The sequence below is a fragment of the Malurus melanocephalus genome, unplaced genomic scaffold (assembly GCF_030028575.1).
Source record: "Malurus melanocephalus ecotype Western Australia unplaced genomic scaffold, MMel_1.1 scaffold_444, whole genome shotgun sequence".
NCBI classification, from domain to species: domain Eukaryota; kingdom Metazoa; phylum Chordata; class Aves; order Passeriformes; family Maluridae; genus Malurus; species Malurus melanocephalus.
In genome coordinates, this window is record NW_026623676.1 from 253,208 (window position 1) to 275,749 (window position 22,542).

Genomic DNA, 22,542 nt, shown 5'->3' on the forward strand with positions numbered 1-22,542 from the left:
TCTCACTTTTTCTTCAACACTCAGCATCCTTCCCTCCTTCTTTAGGAATTCCAGCTATGCCAGAACTATCTCTCGCCATCCTTTTCTTCCAAGTTCATCACTTCAAAATAAATTCTGCCTGCTTCAATCACCTCTGGAGACATGAGCTGTTCCTTCARTATCCCAAACAGACAAAACCATACRTCCCCATACATCCCTACTCTCTCCAAAACACAGGGAAATTGCTTGGAAAAGGCTGTTTTTAGTGCTGCTTTACACTCTGAAAATAGACCTTTAAATATATTTTRATATGGTAATGAATCTTATCCTTGACTTTCATGCTGAAAGGTCCGTATTGAGAATGATACATCCCTTTCTGATGGATGCAATACAYCCTCCATTCATTGCAATTTCACAGTAAAAATCTGAAATCTTTAGSTCCCAACCTGAGTGGGGGAACAAGCTGCCCAGTGTCAGACATAAAGCAGAGCCACATTTAAAGAGTTTTCCAAGAGACTGCTGCCAAAGTAATATCCTTCCCTACCTCTTCTACTTCTTCCAATCACATATTTGTTTCTGTCTTTTTCAGCATTTTCCCTCTGGCCTGACTGAAGACTTCCTCAATCCTGCTGGCRCAGCTAAGAAGTTCTGTCATCTATAGTCAGCAATTTCTTTGCTGCTTCGTGCCTTACGTTGAAGATGTTAGGGTCCTCTTTATTTCTGCATGCAATCTGAAAAATGATGTGTGGAGACTTGAAACAGACTATCACTCCCTGCTGAGCAGGACCTGGGCTGTATCTTCACATACATGCAGTTAAGCAGCAGATGTGATTTGTCACCGTGGTCAAAAACATTGGTACAGCAACAGTAAATGCTTTTGTAATGCAAAAGTAAATGTGTCTGCTGTGTTAACAACTCAGATGGGGTGAGAATGCTCATGTGACCACCAGTCAGAGCATGAACCCACTCTGACAGCCATGTCACAGGTGGATCCTATGGCTTTTTTGAATCTAGTACATTCTGTGAGGGCTGAAGGTTGCCAAATGCCTATAGACTGCTGTAACCATGTGAATGATTTGTAAACTTGACAATTGTGCATCCTTCTTGTGCACTAAAGAGTTTACTTTGTTCAGGATACAGGGGTTTGATGTGATCAAACAGGGTCTCATTCTGTGATGCCTTGTCAGCTGCATATCACAGAGACAAGAACTTCAAGCCAATGTGAATAACTCTGATTACTCAAGGATCTGTTTTTTCATGGCATCATACAGGACAGAGATTTCTGCATCCCTTTCCTTACTGTTATTCTTATGACACAGTGAGAGTACATATGACTAGTCTGTATACAACCAGGGAATGAGGACTAAATGTCTAATCTAATTATTTAACACAGTCAAGTGTATCCATTGAACCACTTTCCATTGAACCACTTTACTTGGAAACAAAACTTAAACATCTTAGCCAAACAATTGAGAAAAGCTGTAAATAGATAACTAAAAAGGGAATATTTTTAGCCATCCACAAGTCTAACTAGTGATAAAGCAATTTTTAGGGAGCTCATCCTCTCCTTTGTATAATCTCCTTCTTCCTACTTATAAACATATAGTTATGTGTTCAGAAACTAGACTGATTTATTTTCTTCTTGATACAGGAAGATTACACCAGATGATTACACAGGAAGAGCTTCAGAACAGCATTCTGAGCAGAAAATGTTCCTTCTCAAAGCATATTCAGAGAAAGACGTGTTTGCATAGACAAGGAATCTTAACATCAAGTATGTTTTACCTACACACTTGTGAGAAACCTCTCTATAAAGAGAGAAACAGAGAAAGGGAGTTTAAACCTCTCCAGTACACAGCTTTTCTTATGGTCCTGAAACAAGGTAAGAGCTCTTGAATATTTAAAGAGTTAATTAGATCTTCTCATACCCTTTTTTGGTCTGTTTGCTTTGTGCAATGCCATACAAAATTCAGAGGTGATTCTKCTTTCAGATTTAACAAGCAACATCTTGTGCAGATTAAAAAGCTATGTAAAAATTTCAGAAGTACATAGCTGACTTGGAAGCCAAGTTGCATTAATGGTCACAACAAAGGAGCTGCTGCTGCTGTTTTGTTAGCATTTGTATCAGTTTACTAGCTATTCATTCCCTATATTGTCTTGAAAATTCACCTATTCTTCTTTGTGACAAAGTTTAAAACTAGTAGCTAGTTTTGATTCTAAGAAAACAATAAACTTKATACTGATAAAATTTCATTGGACTGTTTATTTGGACTCTCTTCTTTGTAAACAGAGGCTTTGCTTTGTGGAGAACTGTCTGAAGATTTTTTCCTATGACTTGTAAACACTCAGTTAATATGGTTGTAATTTATTTATAACGTGTCTGTGCCTCAAATGCCAACTTCAAAAATGTCTCTCCGAGAATCAGAGTACTAAACAGAACCGGTTACAGTTGCAGAAAAAGGTAAGCATCTTAAAAATATGCTTAGACAGCAACTTGGAGTCATAAGTTGGCATMTAAATTTGGGTCTGTCCCTATTTTCAACAATATGAGCAGGTCTTGTTCCCCTAACAAACATTATAACAAAAAATCAGATAAGGGAAGCGAAGATGATAACAGGAGTGGAATGCTTTCAAGCATAGAATAACTAAGCAAACAAGGAGTTTTCAGTTTAGAAAAGAGATGACAGGAGCCAGGGCAAAAACAAATGCTAAGAGATGGCACTTAAAATAAGGAATAACAGCCTTGTTGAACTCCTTGCCAGAGGACATAATAGATTCTAAATTTTACATGGACTCTAGGGAAGCCTGAAAAACCTAATGGAAAAGAAATCTATTTAGATTTGCTAAATGCATCTAGCTCAGTCCTGAGGCAGGGAAAGCGATCAGAGGAAGAATCCTATTTTTACACTGTTTGTACTCTTACCTRAGTGCTCATATACAGCTACCACTGGAAACAGCACACTGAGTTGAATGGACCTTTGCTCCAGTCAAGTACAGCCTTTTCTAGCTTCTTATAAACTTAAACTCACCCTTCCTTCCTTTGTATTCAGTAGGAAGCTTATTTTGTCTGCACCAATTTACATTAGCTGCCTAAACAAACTTATATCTTTACAATACTTGAAATCTTTTTTCTTCCTTAATCATGGGGTAAGGGTCCTGGTGGGATAATTTCATTCTGAAGGACAAGTAGAAAATSAGGCAATTTTTTAACTCCAATTTTTTCTTTTCTTTTTCTTCTTTCCCCCTTCTCCAAGCTATTCATTTGGAGGAGGAATTTCAGTGGAAATGTGATAGCTATGGAGCTCCAAAATGTCACACCCCAATTCATCTATGTTAAGGGATGTGCTTGGGGAAAAACAGGCTAAGATACATGTCCCTCAGACCTGTAATCTCTGTTCTGTTAATCAAATGGGATAGAATTTATAACTGTGGGGATCTCAAGAGTGATTTTCTCAYACTCACCCTTCTTGCTGATGGCCTAATGTTAGCTACAGAAGGCTGGAGGCAAGAGAGCTATAAGCTGGCTCATGCACATCAAAACAGACATACATTAGCTTTAAGAGCCAGGGAGAAACTCTACTGTCTTTAAAAACYACCTATTCATTGAGTCTCTGGGGACTGAGTTCTAAAAAGTCAATATCAAATTCGGGTAGAACAGAGGAACACCTGTAATTCTGTTGCATTGCAATTTCTCTAACACCTGCCACAGAAAAATTGCCAAGAGTGAGATTTCCTTACTCTTGGATGATGCAATTCAGAATGCTCTTTATCTGGTGACACTATCATAAATAAGGCCCATGACCGGAAACCAGCAAAGTGTTACAGCTGATGTGGCTACAATTTTGAGAAAATATAGGAATGATGCCCTTTGGAAAACACCTCAGCCCTGACTAAAGAGTCAGCTTTTTCCAAATAGGCAAGAGCCATGAAGTTTCATGCAAGCTTATGCTTGGCAGTTCCACCTGCAGGTCAGGCTAATTAATTCTTTCTTTTATCTTGCTTGAAAGATCACTACAAACTCAGTTCAGGATTTTCGTTAACATTATGTTTGTCTATGTAGCTTACTTGGCTGATTTTTATATGGTCTTTTCTAAATAAGACCTAATCTCWCTGTTGATCTTAACTAGATCTTCTGTTCAGCTGGCCTGTACTGAAACACAAACAGCAGAAAAGGCAGCCATGGACTGTTTTTTAAAAGCAGCCATGGAYGTGCACTTAAAAAGAAAGAAGGAAATGAACCAATTAGTGAAAACAACAAACTGCAACTACTTGTCAAACTACTCTATCTTTACTTTCTAACATATGGAGTGATGATCAACTTTGATGATGACTGATTTAAACATTGATTTCAATTTCACTTGTGTGGGTTTCAAATTCAAGAATATTATTTTCAAATGAAACTGAGCTGAAGCTGCTGGTGTTTCTTGATTTCACCATTTAGAAGCAGAACAGGTATCATCATTTGTTATATTGCTCTGTAAAACAAAATACCTCCACTGCTGGTGGGTGGACAGAAACCAGCCCCAGGAATATGCTGCCAGGAGTTCAGCACATAGGTGTGGGCACAGCCTAAGTTACTTGATGTCACACAAAACCCTAGCAGGCATGCTAAGCAAAAATCTTTTATCATTATGATTTCAGTCAGATCTTCAAAGAGAGCTGTAAATCTAAAGCTTAGCAACCACTTGGTCTATCTTTCAATCTTTTAAACCTCTGTGATCTATTTTGCTATCAATAGGTTTTTCACCATGCAGGTACCTAAAGCACAGAAATAGGTACACTGTAGTTCTTACATAGTTTTTAGAAAAAGATTCAATATTCTTCTTTATTTATTATTGGAGAAGGGACTGCCATAAGGCTTCATAAGAGAACAAAGGATGTAGTTCAAATGCCAGTCAGTATCTTCCCTTTGTGTTTCTGATTGCAGGCTGATTACACAACACTAATGGGRGCTTTTATTTATTTATCTAAATGAACAGAAGCCAACATGCAGAAAAACAAGAGGTTAAATCTTTAAAGAGATCTCTTTTCCCAATTGCAACGGGGTTGTGGACAGTGCTCCTTTTTCAGCTGCAGAAGGAAAAGAGCAGGGGGATCTGGAGGGAACATAATGTATTGCACAGGCTGAGTTTTACAGTAGCTGTCTTCTGGCTCACCTCCCAAATGTTATGCCACCCTCTCATCAAGATGAATTCCTTGTCCCACGCTGACATTTCTTTTGCAGAAAGAAGACTATCTAACCTCAGCTGTTGCAGGCCTGCTCAGCTTCATTATCTTCAGTGTTAATTTACAGTGATTTTTAAGGATACATAAATATTGGTGTTCAATGTTTATTCATAGAAAATACATAAAACCCCCAATGAATAGGAGACAAATGACAAAATTGAAAATAAAGAAATCAAGTGATAAGACACAGTAGGATTTTGTTACATAAAACTTTTTTTCTACAATGCAATTTCATAATAGTGAGGCAGGAGACCTAGAGAGTTTGCAAATGGCATCCCAGTTTTAAAGTATTTAATTTGAAATGCTTTGAAATAACAAAGCTCTCATATCCCTCACTCTTACATATTATTTTTAGTAGTTCATGGAGGTACATATTTTATTCATCTATTCCTAATGGAAATCTGTGATTAAAAAAAATAAATTAAAACCAAAACTAACCCTCAAGATATTACATTCTGAGATCTAATTTGTCACTAAGCAAAAAACATATGACGCTGGTAATTTTCACTGTTGTGAAATGTGCTTAATTATAAAATTAAATGAGGCTTCTTTACAGAACCAATTGTGCTATTATCCTTTGCAGCAATTTGAAATGACAGACACCTTGCACAGCAGCTAACATAGAGGAGTAGTTTCATTACAAGAATTACAATAGGCACTGGTTAACATGTCAAACTTTTGCCTTCTTGAAGATCTCTAGAATCTCCAGACCTCTACAAATTATTCATATCTCCCCCTTTTTCCTCCCTGTTGTTTATCATCTCAAGCTGCCACTGCCTTTTCATCTGCACTACATGCCTCCCTCCTCTCATCTCCACTGCCAGCCTGAATCCTGAATGTGGCCTCGTACACACCATGCCTTGCACATACTTTGGCAAATTTCACTGGTTCACAAAAAATGTTTTAAGGACCTACAATATGGGCAAWTAAGGGAGTGGAGCCTCTACCCTCTTAAGATGCCTGAATGAGGTAACATAACAGCATTTGTTTTGATCAGTGTCTTAATCAGTGCCCAGCTTTTGTGCTGACTCCAGCCACAGMCATCAATCTGAACCAGCAATAGGAGCTGTCCAGAGGTCTGTGCTGTCAATTTACTTGTTTGTTCCTGAGTTGTGCTGTGTCATACACTTAGAGCCTGATGAGCTTAAACATGGTGTTTCTTACATTCCAGAAATTGCCTTTCCTTTCACATGACTATATATCCCACATCTGGGCATTTTCAGTCTCCTAAGAGCATCAGTCCAGGTCATGGAAGTTGTGKGCTTATCTGAGATACCATGACATTAAAAGTACTTTCAAAGGTTATTTTTTAAATGCCTTATCATTTCTGAGTCTATAGTGTGTTCAAAAGTAAGAGACTTCCAAGATTTTATCCATGAGTTAGAAAGAAGCAATAGGCTTCTACTTTTTATTTGTGGCTGCACAGCCAAAGTGACACTTCTGAGGGCCATCACATTGCAGGGRCATTCTGGCATATATCTTCTCCTCCAGCAATGTCCTTTTGCTCTGCTGTTCTGGCAGCACTGAAAGACATAGCACAAAAAAAAAAAAATTCTGCTAAGCCTTCCAATGAAGCAAAAGATCATTCTTTCCACAGCTTGCAGTATGCCCTGTGAGCACAAAAAAAAAAAAAAATTCTATTTGCAGTATATTTTCGGCAATACTAAAATGCAACAAATGAAAAACTCTAGGCTATAGGCTATCTATATTGACTTCTTCTTCTGTCAATGCATAATATGAGCTAGGATATCATCATGCTTTCCTGGTGCCAGCAGCTACTGACCTCAGTTACAAATATAGACCCTGGTAAAATGGGATTCTACATATAATCATAGATATTGATTAAAACTACTATTTTTCATTCTTGACAACACAGCTTTTGTGTTGTTATCAGGATGCCAAAGAACATCATATCAGTTCATCCTAAAAGGATGATCACAAAACAGCATGATGAGAAGTCATGTTGTACCTTGATATTCACGGTTCAAGAGTCAAAGTTCTCATTTTTTTATGTGAAAAGCAACTATTTTTCATATACTAATCTCCTGGGGAAAGGCTTGAGGCCACTTTTACAACCATTTTACAGTAAGAATTGAATAGTCAATGAGATAGATTTCAGGAGCCACTTTTGAGAATTCCTTTTTGGAGAGGTATACTTGTAACTCAAAATCAAAAGAGATGCAACCAGTACAGGCCATCTGCTAAAAACATTTAAAATAGTTCAACACTTGTTTATTTAAAATCAACACTTTATAACCAATTAATCAAAATTAAACTTTATTTAGAGAAGAAAAGAATAGCCAGATTAGAAATCTGTCTCTCTGCAAATTCTGGGTTACAGATATGCAAATTTACCGGAGACCTTACTCAGATGAGTGCATTTTATATCAAAATGAAAGCAGAATATTCAACCTTCACTTGTAAATAAGATCTGCGAGACTAAAATATGATAAAATATGGTTAAATTAATTTTTCTTGATGTGTTTGCCAATGTTTTAAGTGCTATGAACAGATTTTGCCTTAGAGCAAGAGACCTATTAAATAATTTTTGTTGCAGCTGAATTCACAAAGGGTGCAAGAGATATTGAAGATTTGGTTTACTACAGAATTCCAGCTAAGAGGTATCCAAAATATAATAATTAAAACTGTGATCTTCATGTATTTATTTTCATGAAGGCAGTATTTTTAATTTTCATTTTAAAAGGGTATAATTTCAACATAAATGATACAATCATATCTAGAAAGTTGCAGCCAACAAAATAAAGTTAAATTCTTATGCTCCTTTTTGTTGGTATAACATGACATTTTGAAAKGTTTGTGGAGTTTGCAATCACAGTTATATTCTGACTGCTTTCTCTAATTTCTGACCTTCAGAAATTCTGATGTATTCCTTCACAAAATGCCTGACAGTATGATTTCTATTTTCAAAGAACCAGAGGGAAAAAGTAATGAAACAGTTCATCAAATTCACTCTTGATAAACAAATATATCTTTCTAAAACAGATAAATAGACGTCTTATAGGGAAGCTACACAGCATGAAAAAAAAGACAAACATATGATGGGCAGTCTCAGAAAACTTACAGCTAAAATGCCCCACCAAGAGCAAAGAAGTGCTTTGATTTGCAAGGAAAGCGAGACACGGCCTAAACACTTTCTATAAGCTTCATGTGTCAGAGCCTGGTTTAAGTTCTAAATTCAGAACAAATTCAGTGTATTTGCTGAGAGCTTTCATCACCTTCAAATGTCTCTGTATTTCACTGCATACATTTCTGTAAAGACCTGCTTCAACACCATATAGACATGGCTTTCTTTCCAGCATTTTGACTCTTTCCCAAAATTAGCAGGATTTTAGGAACTTGATGATATGCATGCACTACATACATATTACACTAGACAATACTTGGTTATAGACAAAAGGCTGAGAGGCTCCTCACTACAAGAAAGACATCGAGGTGCTGAAAGTGCATCCAAAGAAGGGGAATGAAGGTGAYGAAGAGTCTGGAATAGAAGTGTGATGAGCTGCAGCTGAGGGAGCTGGAGGTCTTTAGCCTGGAGAAGAGAGGTTGAGGGGGGACCTTGTCATTCTCTACAACTATCTCAAAGGAGGTGGGGTAACAAGGTGGGGTTCAGCTCCTTCTTCCAAATAACAAGTGATAGAACAAGAAGAAATGGCCTCAAGTTGTGTCAGATCAGGTTTTGAAGAAAAATTTCTTTACCGAAGGGATTGTTAAGCATTGGAGTGGCTTGCCCAGGGAACTGGTTGAGTCACCACTGGAAACATGAAGTTACTAAGCACAAGAGAAACTACAAAGTATCAAAATATGGCTAAGACCACCATATCATGAGGTTATTACATCTGTATTTACTTAAAAACTATTTGTGTATCTAGCTGACTCTGCTTCAGAAATGCAACAAAACAAATATTTCATACATGTACAAAACAAATTGTTCATATATGTATCTGTTTTGCAGGATACATTGTAGAGAACAAAGAGGAATGATATAACAACAAAATTAATAGCAGTTTTGCTAAACTGACTCTAGAGATTTTTTTTCTAAACTTTAGTACCATCTGAACATTTTTTTAAAACATTGTATGTTTATTTAACTGTCAAGGAAATGTATTTTTTTTCCTTTCATTTTCCTTGCACCTATAAGTCAGAATGAAAATTTCACCTATGTTAACCTAAGAGGCACTAAAGCAMTGATGTATACATTTAGCTTTTTAAATATGCACCTTTAACTTACAAATTTCTCAAGGGAAATTCTTCAAAGGGTGCTATGAGTCTGTTGCTATGCAGAGCAAACTGAGCTAAATGCAGATGAARCAGATTGCTGGCAAACAGACCCAACAAGATGTGAACCAGGAAACCCAGAAATCTTTATATTGTCTAGCCTGGTTCTTTACTCATCATTCTATTCAGTTCTTATGTTAAGGGTTCTAAAATGTGTCTATTGTCAGAAAAGAACAGAATACAAATAGGTAAATTCTTACATGCTGAAATCAACAGGATGGTTCATTACATAAGATGAGCAAATGTGCCCTAGAGTGACTGAGAGATACAGACATACATTAAAGTGACAGCAACTCCAAAAAACCGTAGCATATCAAGCCAACAAATCTTCATGTAGCCTTGCTCTTTTATTTCAGCAAATAYAAGGAAATTCATCTTAGCCCGGCCTCCAAACAGGGGGTCATGAAGGTTAGTAATTAGGCTGAGGGATAGATGAGAGCTACATCCATGCTTTGGATCTGATTATGTGACTGGTTTAATCATGACTGACTGATAGTGTTCTGTCTGTAACACYGAGTTTCTCATGTCACCTCTATTTTACTCAGCAACAATGCAGTCCATTCTTTTACGTGAAATAATTCTTTTTTACAGAAGTAAACTTATCCTTCAAATCTGTCGCCAAGGGATGCTGGCAGTTAAGAACCCATCAATATTGAATCTATACCCAGCAGGTAAAGCTGCCTCCTATCTTTGAAAAGCGTCCTTTGGTATCAAATTTTTTGCTATTGGTTAATAGCCATTCTGCTGCAAATGAACATGGTTTGGGAATACAAAAGAAGAGCACTGTTCTGAAGAAAAAAGGAAAACAATATATATGTACAAACAAAACTTCCTTTTAGCTTTACTTTCCATCAGTAGTCATGTGGTAATTTTAAACAGACAATATTCAGCTGATCAGTTAAAGTGAATAATAAAGTAGGTTATTCAAGCATTCATAGTGCATGATTTGTCAGCTCATTAAGATCTAAATACCCCAAGACACATTTTAAAGTCTGTTCTCTTCAGTAACATAACACTTTGTTTCTCCTCCTTCTCAGTTCATTTCTGTGTACCAATCATATTCCTCCTTACCTGAGATTGTTTCTTGAAATCAAGTGGCAGCTGTTACAAAGAGATCAGACTTGAAGGTCTGGAAACACAAAAAAATATTCAAGAAAATGTAACAGAATTAACATTTCAAACTAAGATTCAGAAAACATAGGAGAAATGTCTATTTCTAGGGAAGCCAGAGGATGCAAACAAAAAAGGTTTTTAAAAAAAAAATCAAACAAAATGTAAGCAACTACTCTCTTACAAAATCAATTAAGAGTGAAAATATGAATGGCTTTCACAGATACAAGTATGCATTTATTATCTCTGACAGCCTGCCTTTTATCATRCTCCTGGTATTAGTTTTCTCTCAGCTTTGTACACAGCATTTATCCACTTAGAACAACTTTCAGAAAATAGCTGGAGACAAATATTGTCAAAGAATTTGCAAYAGGCAGCAAGATCTTTTTTAGAAAACACGTTGCTGTTCCTATCATAACAGGCATTTTCCATGCAACTTTCTCAGAAGCCAAAGCTGGGTTCAAGATTCAGAAGGTTAAAAAGAAAAATTACATGTGATAGTGGTGACATGAGCGAGGATGAATTACAAAGCATTAAGCACATCGTGCCCACCAACTGCAAAATCATTCAGCAACCACCAACAGAGAAGGCACAGGGCTAACACCCTCTAGAAAAAAACCTCAAAACATTATATCTGCTTCAGAGTTAAATATCATGTCAAAAATACTTAAAAATATGCAAAAATATAAAGTTTTGCTTTATAACCAGCCGAATTTCACAGGAAAGATAGAATCAGGTCTTATTCTTGCTCCTATKCTTATGTTATATCCCAAACATAATCAGCTAAATTAAATTAACAAAAAMCAGTTAAACCTGCAAAACTCAGCTCCAGAAAACCAGTTATAGCTCAGCTGCACCTCCTGTGGGTTACCTCTTTCCAGCAACAAGGCTGGACTACCGGTGCCTCTGGAGCTGATAGATGTTGAWACCTGTCTCTGAAAAAGTTCCTGTGTATAGTTCAGGAACTAGAAGAGGTACTATTCTAAATACACAATTTGCAAACGGTCACAGTGTTTATACACTAAGAGATTTCAAAATTATGAATTGCAACAGCTGTCCAGCTCCCAAAAACTGAGTACAAAATCCCCTTTTCTAAGAATATAGCTATTTTGTGGTCTTTCACTTAGCACCAAATGTACTTACTGTGCATTCGAGGGCAGACAGAATCAGGTCTTGCTATACACTTTATGAAAATAACAGTGGTTTCCATATTCAAAACAAACAATAGCAGGATTTAAAAATTTCAAATACATATACTTGACTGCATCACAAARTTTTGTGATATTCAAAGTAGTGAAATAACATGGAAAGAAAAAGAGGATAACACATATTGCTTTTCTAACAATAGTTTTATTTTATGTAGGATGTTTCAGAAAATTTTGTTTGGACAGTGTATGCACTGGAATACACATTTAAATCCAAATTTATCCTACTTCATCTGAGGCCTGYCAGTGGACATCTAAATTAGGAGTTTCACCACTCCTGGCTGATGAGTATTTAAAAAGATAGCAGCAATGTCTGATTTACCTTTGAGGGCAACACTCGTTTTCCATTGTTTCTAGGGTGACAAGATTCTTTATTTAGGTGTGAAAGTTAAATTGCCTAATGTGACATAGATTCATTCAGGTCATGTTCTTCAAACTCCACAATAGCCTTCTCAGTAAAGGCAGTAAACAAAGTGTTGAATTTATACCACCATAAATGAAGAAGCTTTCAGAAATTATTCAGTGTGAATGAGATCAGACTGTCTCTGTTCTCGTCCATCACATATAACTCTCAGCACATTGCCTGCTCAAAAGACATATAGTTTAATTTAAAACTGTATCATTTCAGSGACATGAAACAGAACTTTCCCATTATTAAGTATTTTCTGAGACAGCGTGAGATTGTCCATTCACATCCTTTATGAGAAAACTATACCAGCGAATTTCTTCTCACTAAAGGAAATCAAAGTCCTGACCCTTGAAAACAGTACTTTGTAGATTATTTAGAGTATCTGTTTGTTTCTATATCTACTTTTATGGGCTTRTAAATTTATCAGACAGCCTATAGGTAGTATTGATTTGAGCTACAGAGTAATTTATATTTTTTACATTATTAAAATATACTTCCTTTTGTCATCAAATAGCAAGAAGAGTAATCTTTAATGATCACTTGAGGTACTTACTGCCTATAATTTCTTCACTTTTGGAATATTCAGGCTAACTGGTTGATAATAGTTTTATGATAGTAGACAGTATTTTGTTCCTGTTGGAATCACTGGCACAACATTCACTGAAGTCACCAAGGCATCATTTCACTTATGGTCCAATTCTGAACAGCTCACAATTTACAGATTTTATCTATAACTCAYAGTCCATAATATTCCACACTGAAATATGGTATTCAAGACTGTAAGTCTCCAGRCAGACTCTTCACTTGGAAAGCAGCCCATTCATCATGGGCTTTMAGCAAATCATGTTTTAGTCTGAACCAAATCTAAAAAGGAGTACAAAGGAAGGAATGAAAGCTTACRTTGCCCTGACCAGAATTTACAACAATCAGAACTGTTAAGATCCAGTACTTACCCTCTTGAAAACAAATTATATGTAAATAAAAAGAAATAAATTTGATAAATTACTAAGTCACCTACATGAGTATCAGAGTTTCTAATTACAAAACATTCCAACAYATGGAACCCAACATATGGGCCACTTGCAAAAGGAGTAATATTTGCAATTTACAGAAATATTGATAACATGCTTTCATCCTTAATCTTGAACCGTGCACTTCAAATGTTTTCAGGAAATGCAGTATTATATTCCAGTWAATGTATGTTTATGTTCGTCAAATWAATAGTGTCTCTAATACTAATAATTGACTGCAGGATGGACAGGAGTTTGCTAGAAGTCATATCACTGTGTTTCAACAGCAGTTTAAAAAATTCTGATCCATTACTGAGGCTTTACAAATGAGTTAATAATAACTTTATAAAATTTGAAAAGTAATTTTTGTTTGAATTGCACTCTAGCCCATCAGAATAGTATTACACTGACAAATGAGTTGTGCCATATATTTTACATAATTGAGGATCTTGTACAGAAATTAAACTGGATCTGGCAAATTAACTGTTTAAACATAAATCTGATGAGGGCTGCATTCCAGCTGCGTGCACATAGGGTGAAGGGAACCAATCTGACCGTGATACTGAGGATCACCTCCAGACTTTGCTCTTGGAAAAAAGCACGCTGGGAGCAATAGAGACATTTAGATGTGCTCAGAGACTATGGATTTATCCTGTTTGATAGAACTCTGAATGCCAAGACCTATGTGCATCTCCCCAGGGCCAATGTCACTTACTCRCAAAGTAAATAACTGAAATGTTTTCCTTTGGGTTTATTTTTCTTATGCTTCCAAATACGATTTAGAAGAAAGGATTTAAGTAAAGCTTGCCTTTAAAAAAAAAATACATCAGAATCTTAGCTGTGTCATAATTGGACAGTCCAAATTACAATTTAGTACAAATTTAGTACAAATAATTATCAGCATTCAACAGAGGGAGAAAAAGGAAGAAAAGRTAAAGTACTGCAACTAGTTTTCATGAGCATATTTATGAAAGTGTAAATGAGATGTCAGAATACTTTCAAATACAATGCACCTATGCACAAGCAGACATGATTTTCAAAAAAGTCAAAGTTCTCAAAGTTCATTGACAGTCTTAAATATTGCTACATGAAAAAGGGAGGTTAATGCCTGTGTCTATGTAGCGACCATTCTTCTTCTAAATTCTAGTAACAGAAGAGAAKCTTAAGGATATCTCTGTAAACCCACAAAATCTTACCTTTGGCTGCCCTAAAACATCTGACAGAGAAAAGCCTTCTTGTTTGTTAYGATTCTAGAGTGTAAATCCTGGAAATAGAAAGTAAATGCTAAAATTTATTCTGTCAAGCASCAACTGTACAGACATCAATACTTCCTTTTATCACACAATCAAAAATGGCTTCAGAGAAAAGTCAGTTTGAGAGAATTGTTTAATATTTCCTTTAACATGGCACTCCACCYAGACAAGGGTGAAACACAGGTCTGAAGGGGAAAAACACAGCTACTGCTAGTAAATGGCAGGCAACGTACTGTGAGTAAGACCACAAATTATCAATAGATTTAGCATAGTAGGGGCCTGTTTTGCCATACTAATGACTGTCTGAGAAAGAGGTACTTTTATTTAGCTTGTAATGAGATATCTCAAGGATGTGAAATGTACATATGGGAGGGACAAAACAGCTGGGTAACACAGGGACACAGTGGTTAAGATTGGAAGAAAAGAGAAGAACTCCTTTATATTAAAATTCAGCAAGAGTATCTGTAATCTGTAAAAGGAAACTCACTGTACTTTTGACATTGCCCAAYGCTTACCACCCAAATAAATAACAATTACACGCATTTTTCAATATAATARGCTCTGATTCCAGCTCCCACAAACCAACTGAAGTGTATTTCAACACAATTCCACTCGTAATAAAAAACAGATGGCAAAGGAAATAGATGTCTCTTTGTGATCTGATATACACATCTGCAGACATTTACAATATGCAYGCATTTCCAGAAAATGCTGAGCAAGGTAAATTGGGAAATGGGAATATTTTTTTCTTAATGGGCATGCGCAAACAAAGATAGGGACTTAAGAAGAAAATAAGCWGTGACAAGGCCTAGTTGTCTCCAAACAAATGCCATATTACAAAATCATGTTAAAGAAACTCCARTCATGATAAAAATCAGACAGCTTTGGAAATCGTTTGCTGCAGGGAAACCACTCAAATGTGAGGTGGTTGAGGGTCAGGTGATTTTCAGATCTCTCCCTTCTCTGACAGAATACCTGAGGTTAGCAATGGCTGTCCTTCAGAAGTTCATTATAAAGACAAGCAAAACAACCCACAGCAACACAGGGCTAGAGATTTATTTGAGGTCTTCTAAATCTCATATTGCATTTTATGCACACATCAACAATAAGTCATTGCCAATGGCATCACATATTTGCACTGGTCCCAGGAAATTATGCACAAAAATCAGCAGAGAAATGTGTTACAACAAAGAGTCTCACTCAAGGATGGAAGAGTCTCACTCAAAAAGAGAAAATCCTTGCAGAACCTTTAAGACAAGAGGTACAGAATAAAACAGTTCAAAAAGTTAGTATGTTAACAGCCTTCAAAATTAGGTTACGTTGAGGCAGGTACTACACAATTTTAASTGCTCATTTGAGGGATCGTTCTCATTTCTTTGATTTTGTCCCATTTCTTYTTCTCCACATAATTTACTTCAGGTTCACAATGGACACCACATTGTCAGAAGTGAACAATTAAGACTCTTTTTGTCAGACTTTAAACCCTAAATTAAGTACCCCACCTGTGACATGGAAGAACCATATCCTAGAATAAGATTTAATATCTGAGTCCATTCCAGTCCTGGGCCAGTCTGTTCAAACTGTAAGTAAGAAACCAGATTTTCTCAAATGTTTTGTTTCGTCCCTCTAAGAGGATGCTGAACAGTCCTAAATCTCAGCTTATGCTTATTTTGCACCACTATAGTGACCAGTGAGACATCAACAGAATGCATCAGAAAACCTGTCCAAGGGAGCCAATAATCACCACTGGGAACAGGACCAGTTTGACAAGTGTAATTTCATATAAATCCTCATGCAATCATCAGGTGGTAAATGCTTTCTGGARCTAACCATTTGGGCTGGAGTCAAGCTGGTGAGCTGGAGGTGAAAAGCTCTGTTCTATTACTAATCCCCTGAGCTATAGAGGCCCCAGCTGGTACTTCTGCAAAGATTCATACAGCTTTTTTTGAAAGGCCACAAAAGTAGTTACAATATCTTTAAAAAAAATCAAAACAAACAAAAAACCTTCCACAGTTTCAAGAACAGTTACATTTTTCTTAAAATAATCTCTCTGAAAGTAGCAGACTGTACACATTTTTACAAGAATAAACAAACTTCTCTAATATTTATCCACAAATTGGGAGTCAGAGATCATTAGTGCAAATTTCTGCTGACCAGCAGCATTTATTCTAYAAACTTTGGGTATCCTAAGTGGTCCATCAGGGAACAACAGATATCYTCAATCTGTCTAATCTCTTCATGGGGCATGTTTTGTTTCCAGGCATGAATGCTACTTGGTGAAATTTCCCCTTCATAAGGAAGATAGAAAAGACYGGTGGAGGTGGCAAATAATATTTGGTTTAAGCTAGCAGGAGGAAGAGGAATACCAAGAAAGGYAAAAATTCTTTCAGCAGTCTTCTGAGGAAAGCTCACAATATCTTCAAACTTGACCAGCTGATAATTTGTTGGCAGCAAGTCCCTGTTTATTCTCATTGCTGCTGCTGTRTTTGCTAGCCATAAATAAGACAACACAGAAATAGCATTTGAATTAGAATTAGAAATTTCTTTTCTTAGTGMTTCAAACTCAGAGGCATAGCCTTCATTTAAACTACATTTTTCTTTACCATTCTCCCCCTTAAACATTGCAGCCAAGTGTTGTGGAATATTTTTCAAGGAGTAAAGGCTTGGCTTATTTTTGTACAACATTGAATAGATCCATGCCCGTGGGTCCCTCACTACAAATAACGCTCTCATTGATGGTCCCAAGATTTCCTGAARGAAGGGAAGCTTTAATGTCCAGCTCCCACTGCTTAAACTAAGTACAGGCCGTGCATTAGGATAATAGATGAGATGTTTTCTCAGCTCCCTAATATATTCAGCATCTTTTTCTTGACTCCCTCTTGCCCTGCTTCTTTGCTCTGACAAGGATTCTCTCTTTTTGGACCTTTTCTTTTTGTCTTTGCTTAATGCAGAATGCTGARCAATCTTACTTCTGCTAGCTTCATACAAATGAATGTTTTGCAAATGCAACTTTGTGTCTCGAACTAGAGACTGAAGCCACCCTCGGATAAGACGAAAATTACCATTCTGGAYATCAGAAACCTTCCATTCACATGGATCTACAAAGGAATCAATTTCAAATTCAGTCTCAGGAACTTCAAGATAGGGTGTAGGTATCCTGATGTATAAAAAGTCACTGGTATTGAAAAAGAGCTGTTTTAAAATTTCTGCACCAGAAGTGGGAAGTGAAGTAATGATAACATCTGGCAAAACAACGGGGTTTCCTTCTAGTTGTTTGGCTTTATTGCCTTTATCACGTTCTAGCCTTGTCATGTCACTGCTCCACTTTGCACAGATGGGCTGAGTACACATGCTCCACACATCCACCAATTCAATGAGCCACAGCGTGATAACCAATATCAGGATCCAACGCAACATTTTACCRAAGGATATGTAAAATCGCCACTGAAAAGCCAATATGACCAAACTGACACCCAAAATTAACCCTGCAATTATGTTCACTTTGAATCCAAATGGGAAAGCTACCCTACTATGTTTCACCTCTTTTATCACAGATTCAGTACCAAGACCAAACTTGGTCACTTTATTTTCATGAACTACTTTAGCAAAACCACCAAATCCCAAGTAATCAAACCTTGCCTTTAAATTCTGATACTCAGTCACAACAGAGATGGTATTTTCAGTGTTGTTGACACTGAGCGAAATTTGAAATCCAGATTTTGCATTATCCATGAGTCTACAGTCAGAAACATTGACATATGGGCCATAGAAAAGGTAAACAATCCTTGTAAGCGTGTTTTTCATTGGAAAGGTAACATTTACAAACTGAGTCCATCGTTTTTTGAATTCAGCAGCTTGTTCAGCCTCCTGTATCCTAGCAACAGGACTACTCCCACGATGATCAAACCAAAACATCTTGTAGTGGGCATCCCACACATCCATCATAGCTCCATTGTACTTGTTCTTAAACTTATAGGGTATGTATTTAAAATCAATGTCAAGATTATGAAAAAAGGCACTGACTGAATTAACAGGAGAGTCTTCCTCCTTCTCGATATGGTCAACTACTAACAATGTCTGAGAATTTAATAGCAGCAAAACACGATAGACACTTTTCAGTTTCATTGCTGATGTRTAAGCTGATACCGCCTCACCACTCACAAACATCATGTCACCAGCCTGGGAGGCTGTTATAATTTCTCCAGTTGAGTCGCCAACCTCGTCACCCATCCACTTCAGCCACTGGGCACACTCACCAAGCTGTCCTTCCCAAGGCTGGTTGCACTGGCTTGTAGGAGATGGAGCAAAAACCAAGACATTGTTCAGGTGGCTGAGTTTAGGTCCATAAAGAGCCTCAGAYACAAACACCTGTCCATTGGGAGCAAAAGTGAAGGAGTTCTGATCGGGATGTTCATGTCCCGGATTGAAACTCCTCCACCCATCAATCCATCGGTAGGGTTGAAAATGAACGATATCATAGACAGCACGTCCACCCAGTTTCCCAGACTTGAAGGATACAAAGGTGTTTGCCTGACTGTTTGGCAATCCAGCCCCATAAGTAACAACTCCCCAGTTAGGAAACACGTGCATTTTAGCAGTACCATAGCCAGGAGGTGGCTGAGAAGTGATTTCAGCAGCATACCATATAAATTCAGTATGTAATGTGCTCCACCTCTGTGCAGTGGATGGCACCATTGGCCCATCCTTGGGTCTGTGTTTTCTGATCTGCTGTGCCAGCCAGTTACCAGCTCCATTCTTCAWGATGAACTTATCCAAGAAAACCAGTTGGCTCTCAGGACCATAAAACCAGTTGTAATTAGAATCTGCAACACCCACAGTCCTCTGGAAGCCTGGCAACAGGGTGGCGTAGTAAAACCAAAAGTGCATTTTCAGCCAGTTGTTCTCCAAATTGTTAATCCCGAAGTGGCGCTGGGCCAGGAAAACATACTGGGTTACTGACTTGGCCGTGTAACTCCCGTAAGCGACTCCCTCATCCAGAGACCCATCTACAATATGATTGAGCAGAAACATTGTTTTCTCCATTACATCAACAACAGTGTGTTTCCAAATATTTGCCTGAGATCCTTTGTCCACTCCTGCAACYAAAGCCCCAATAAGCAGAGCAAGCATATTGGTTGCTTGGTGGTTATGCAGAAGCTGCTTTCCCCAGGAACGAACCTTGGAGTACTCATACATTTCCTCGCTTACAGACCATATCTTCTCCAGGTATTTTTGCCTTCTCTCATTTTCCAGTGAATTATACAAGAAGTCAAAAGCAGTGGCAAATCCTGTTAGGGAGTGACCGAGTGGCACTTCATCTCCAGGTGCATTCTCAACCAACCAGTTTTTGTAGCCAGCCATTCTATCCATATATTCCAGGGCAAAATCAAATGCAGCTTTATCTTCGGGGCACAGCAAACAGTAAAACGCTAGAGGTGGCAGGTTATTACCATAAATCTCATTCCACTTGGCTGCAAAATCAACGTGCTTGGGTGGAGGTAGGTAGTACGAAGGGTTGGACAGCATAACCATCACTGCACTTCTGATGGCTCTGAAGAGATGCAAATGGCTTGTACGAGCCTTCTGCCTCAGTGCCTGAACATCCTGGGCATCGAAATACAAGCTGGGATGGAGAACTGTTCTTTTCAGCTTCTGCTCAGCACTAAGACYTTCAAGTTGCTGTTTTTCATACTGATCTACATTTTCTATGAAAGTCACAGAGTAATTGCTTACAGATTCTTCAAAAGTGAAGACATCAAACATCATTAATGCTAGAAATAAAGTATGCCCCGCAAACATCAGAGCCATGATCCATTAGGCAGCTCCTCTTCCCCAGACATACATTTCTTCACAAAACAGTGTTCAGATATCAAACTTTCATCCAGTTAGTAAAAAATAATATCTTAAGGCATATGTTTAGGAGAAAAGACTTATTGTATACTGTGCATTACAACAAAGGCCCAGATTATTTGTAATCTGAGATACAACATTGAAATGACAAGGCTCTTGAAAAATTAAATCTCAGGTGCCTTGTCTGTTCACACTTTTCTCAATTACAACACTAGAAGCATAAACACTTGAATCAGGGAAAAAGTAAAATCTCTGAGATACGCATACAAAGCACAYGTCAACAATGCACAGTAACAGACTGAAACACTATTTCTTGGAACTTGAAAAGCATGATCTGAAAAAGGAATTGGGAGTCATACACCAAATTCCACTTTTAGAGCTGACAAAAACTCCACTGATCACAAAATTATATCATTTATTAAAAACAATGTGTTATAGTTGATAAAATTGGGAATATACAATACTTGGAAAATAGACTCCAAAAGTTACTGTCTTCAGTCTTTGCCTTTTCTCGATTTCCTTACACACTCTTTCCATCTTTCTCTTTTGGGATTCATGGAGGGACAGGAAGGAAAATAGTAAAAAAAAAAAAAATCAATATAGATCTTCCATTAGATCCTTTTGATGAAATGGCAGTGCTTCTAACCAGTGTTCCTCTGTTTGGGAAAGATGCATCTGAATTAAGAGTCATAGAGTATTGACATATTTTCAAGTMTTTTTGAATCTTTTCTTCAGCCAGWGATGCCCAAATTTGGCTTCAGTGATTCAAAAAATCCTGTTCCTTCCGTAATGATGCAAAAGGAAAACATGTGAAAGAGGCAGAAAGCCAATACTTTCTTGTCGGAAGAGCAGTTTCAGGTTTCCTTCCTCTCTGCATGTTGGTTCTTTCTGWGGAAACAGAAACAAAAGTTCTCTGAAGCTGTGTAGATGTCAGAACATATTTAAAGTACTTTGGCTAACAAAGAGCTGCTAAGTTTATAGGAAAGACGAGTTCATGCACCTTTTTACAGAAATTAAAAAATAAAAAAGGAGCATTTTCCAAATGCCACAAAATTTAGCCTTTGCAAAAGGGAATTTCAGATTGGCTGCTCATGCTCGCTTCATTTTCCCCTTTTACAGCGTGAACAGGAGGTCTCAGGGAATATTTTCCAGTTACGCTACCAGCTACTCCTACAAATAAACCTGACACACGCCACCGAAATTCAATTCAGCTCGAATTAACATGAAATTACACGCGTATTTACACCACGCGAGCGGCTCTGCCGGCGGACCGASGCGGGAAGAAGGGAAGGCGGCAGACGGGACCGACCCGSCCGGGGGWGCTCCGCCGCCGGCCCCGGCCCGAWCCCGGCAGAGGGCGCCCGCCGCCGCCCCTTCCCGCGCCCGGGGCCGCACAACTTGAACAAGTTTCGGCGAGGACCGCGGGGCCTCCGCTCCCGGTGCTCCGCTCCCCCAGCCCAGCCCCTCTTACCGCGGCGGCTCCAGCGGGGTGCGTCCTCTGCCCCGGCCGGGGGCTGCGGGTGGCGGCCACCGCTCCGACCCCGCTCGGCCGGGCCGGGCTGTGCTGGGTTCCGGCCCCTTCCGCTCTGCCGCTACTTTTCCGCCCGGGCTGGCCGCAACTTCGGGTCCCTGCCCTCCGCCGGCGGCTCCCAGGAGTTGATGGAGAGCGAGATGCGGCGGCGAGCGCCCGGCGACGGGCGCGGGCAGCCAGGCAAACTCGCAGGGATGTCGCTCCGAGGGGCGGGGAGGGAAGGAAGGAGGGAGGGAAGGAGGGAGGGAGGCGGGGAGGTGGCGGGGGGGGTCGGCAGAGCCGCCCCCGGCGGAACGGGGATGTGCCGATCCTCCGCGCCGAGCTGTGGCGGCTCTGCCCTGCGGCTGCGTGCGCTGCCCCGCTGCTCCCGGCCAGCCCAGCCCCGCTCCTCCCGCCGTGCCACCGCCGCCCCTGCGCCTCGGCTGCCGGCGGAGCGGAGCGGGGCTGGGCGGCAGCGCCCGGGGGCAGGGCCGGGGCGGAGCGGGGGGACCGCGCCTGGCAGCGGCGGAGGCGGCGGGGAGGCGGGAGATCGCGGTGACCCGGTGCAGCGGTGCCGCGGGTCGCGGTGCGGGAGCGGAGGAGGTACGGGTAGGCTCGTGGAAGGAAAGCTGTCGCGGTGGGGCGCCCCTGTGGCCGCCCGACAGCCGCCGCCCCGCCGCGGATCGGTCCCCGC

At 39.1% G+C, this 22,542-nt stretch overlaps 1 protein-coding gene across 1 annotated transcript; it reads right to left on the minus strand.

Annotated features, from left to right (window-relative positions):
* Nucleotides 1-14,262: 14,262 nt before the first annotated feature.
* Nucleotides 14,263-22,282, minus strand: DSEL (dermatan sulfate epimerase like). The gene is made up of 2 exons (XM_057380321.1): nucleotides 21,810-22,282; nucleotides 14,263-21,226 (listed from the first exon to the last, which is right to left on the minus strand). Exon 2 carries the CDS (start codon nucleotides 20,294-20,296, stop codon nucleotides 16,652-16,654), a length of 3,645 nt encoding a protein of 1,214 aa, XP_057236304.1. The 5' UTR covers nucleotides 20,297-21,226; nucleotides 21,810-22,282; the 3' UTR covers nucleotides 14,263-16,651.
* Nucleotides 22,283-22,542: the final 260 nt, after the last annotated feature.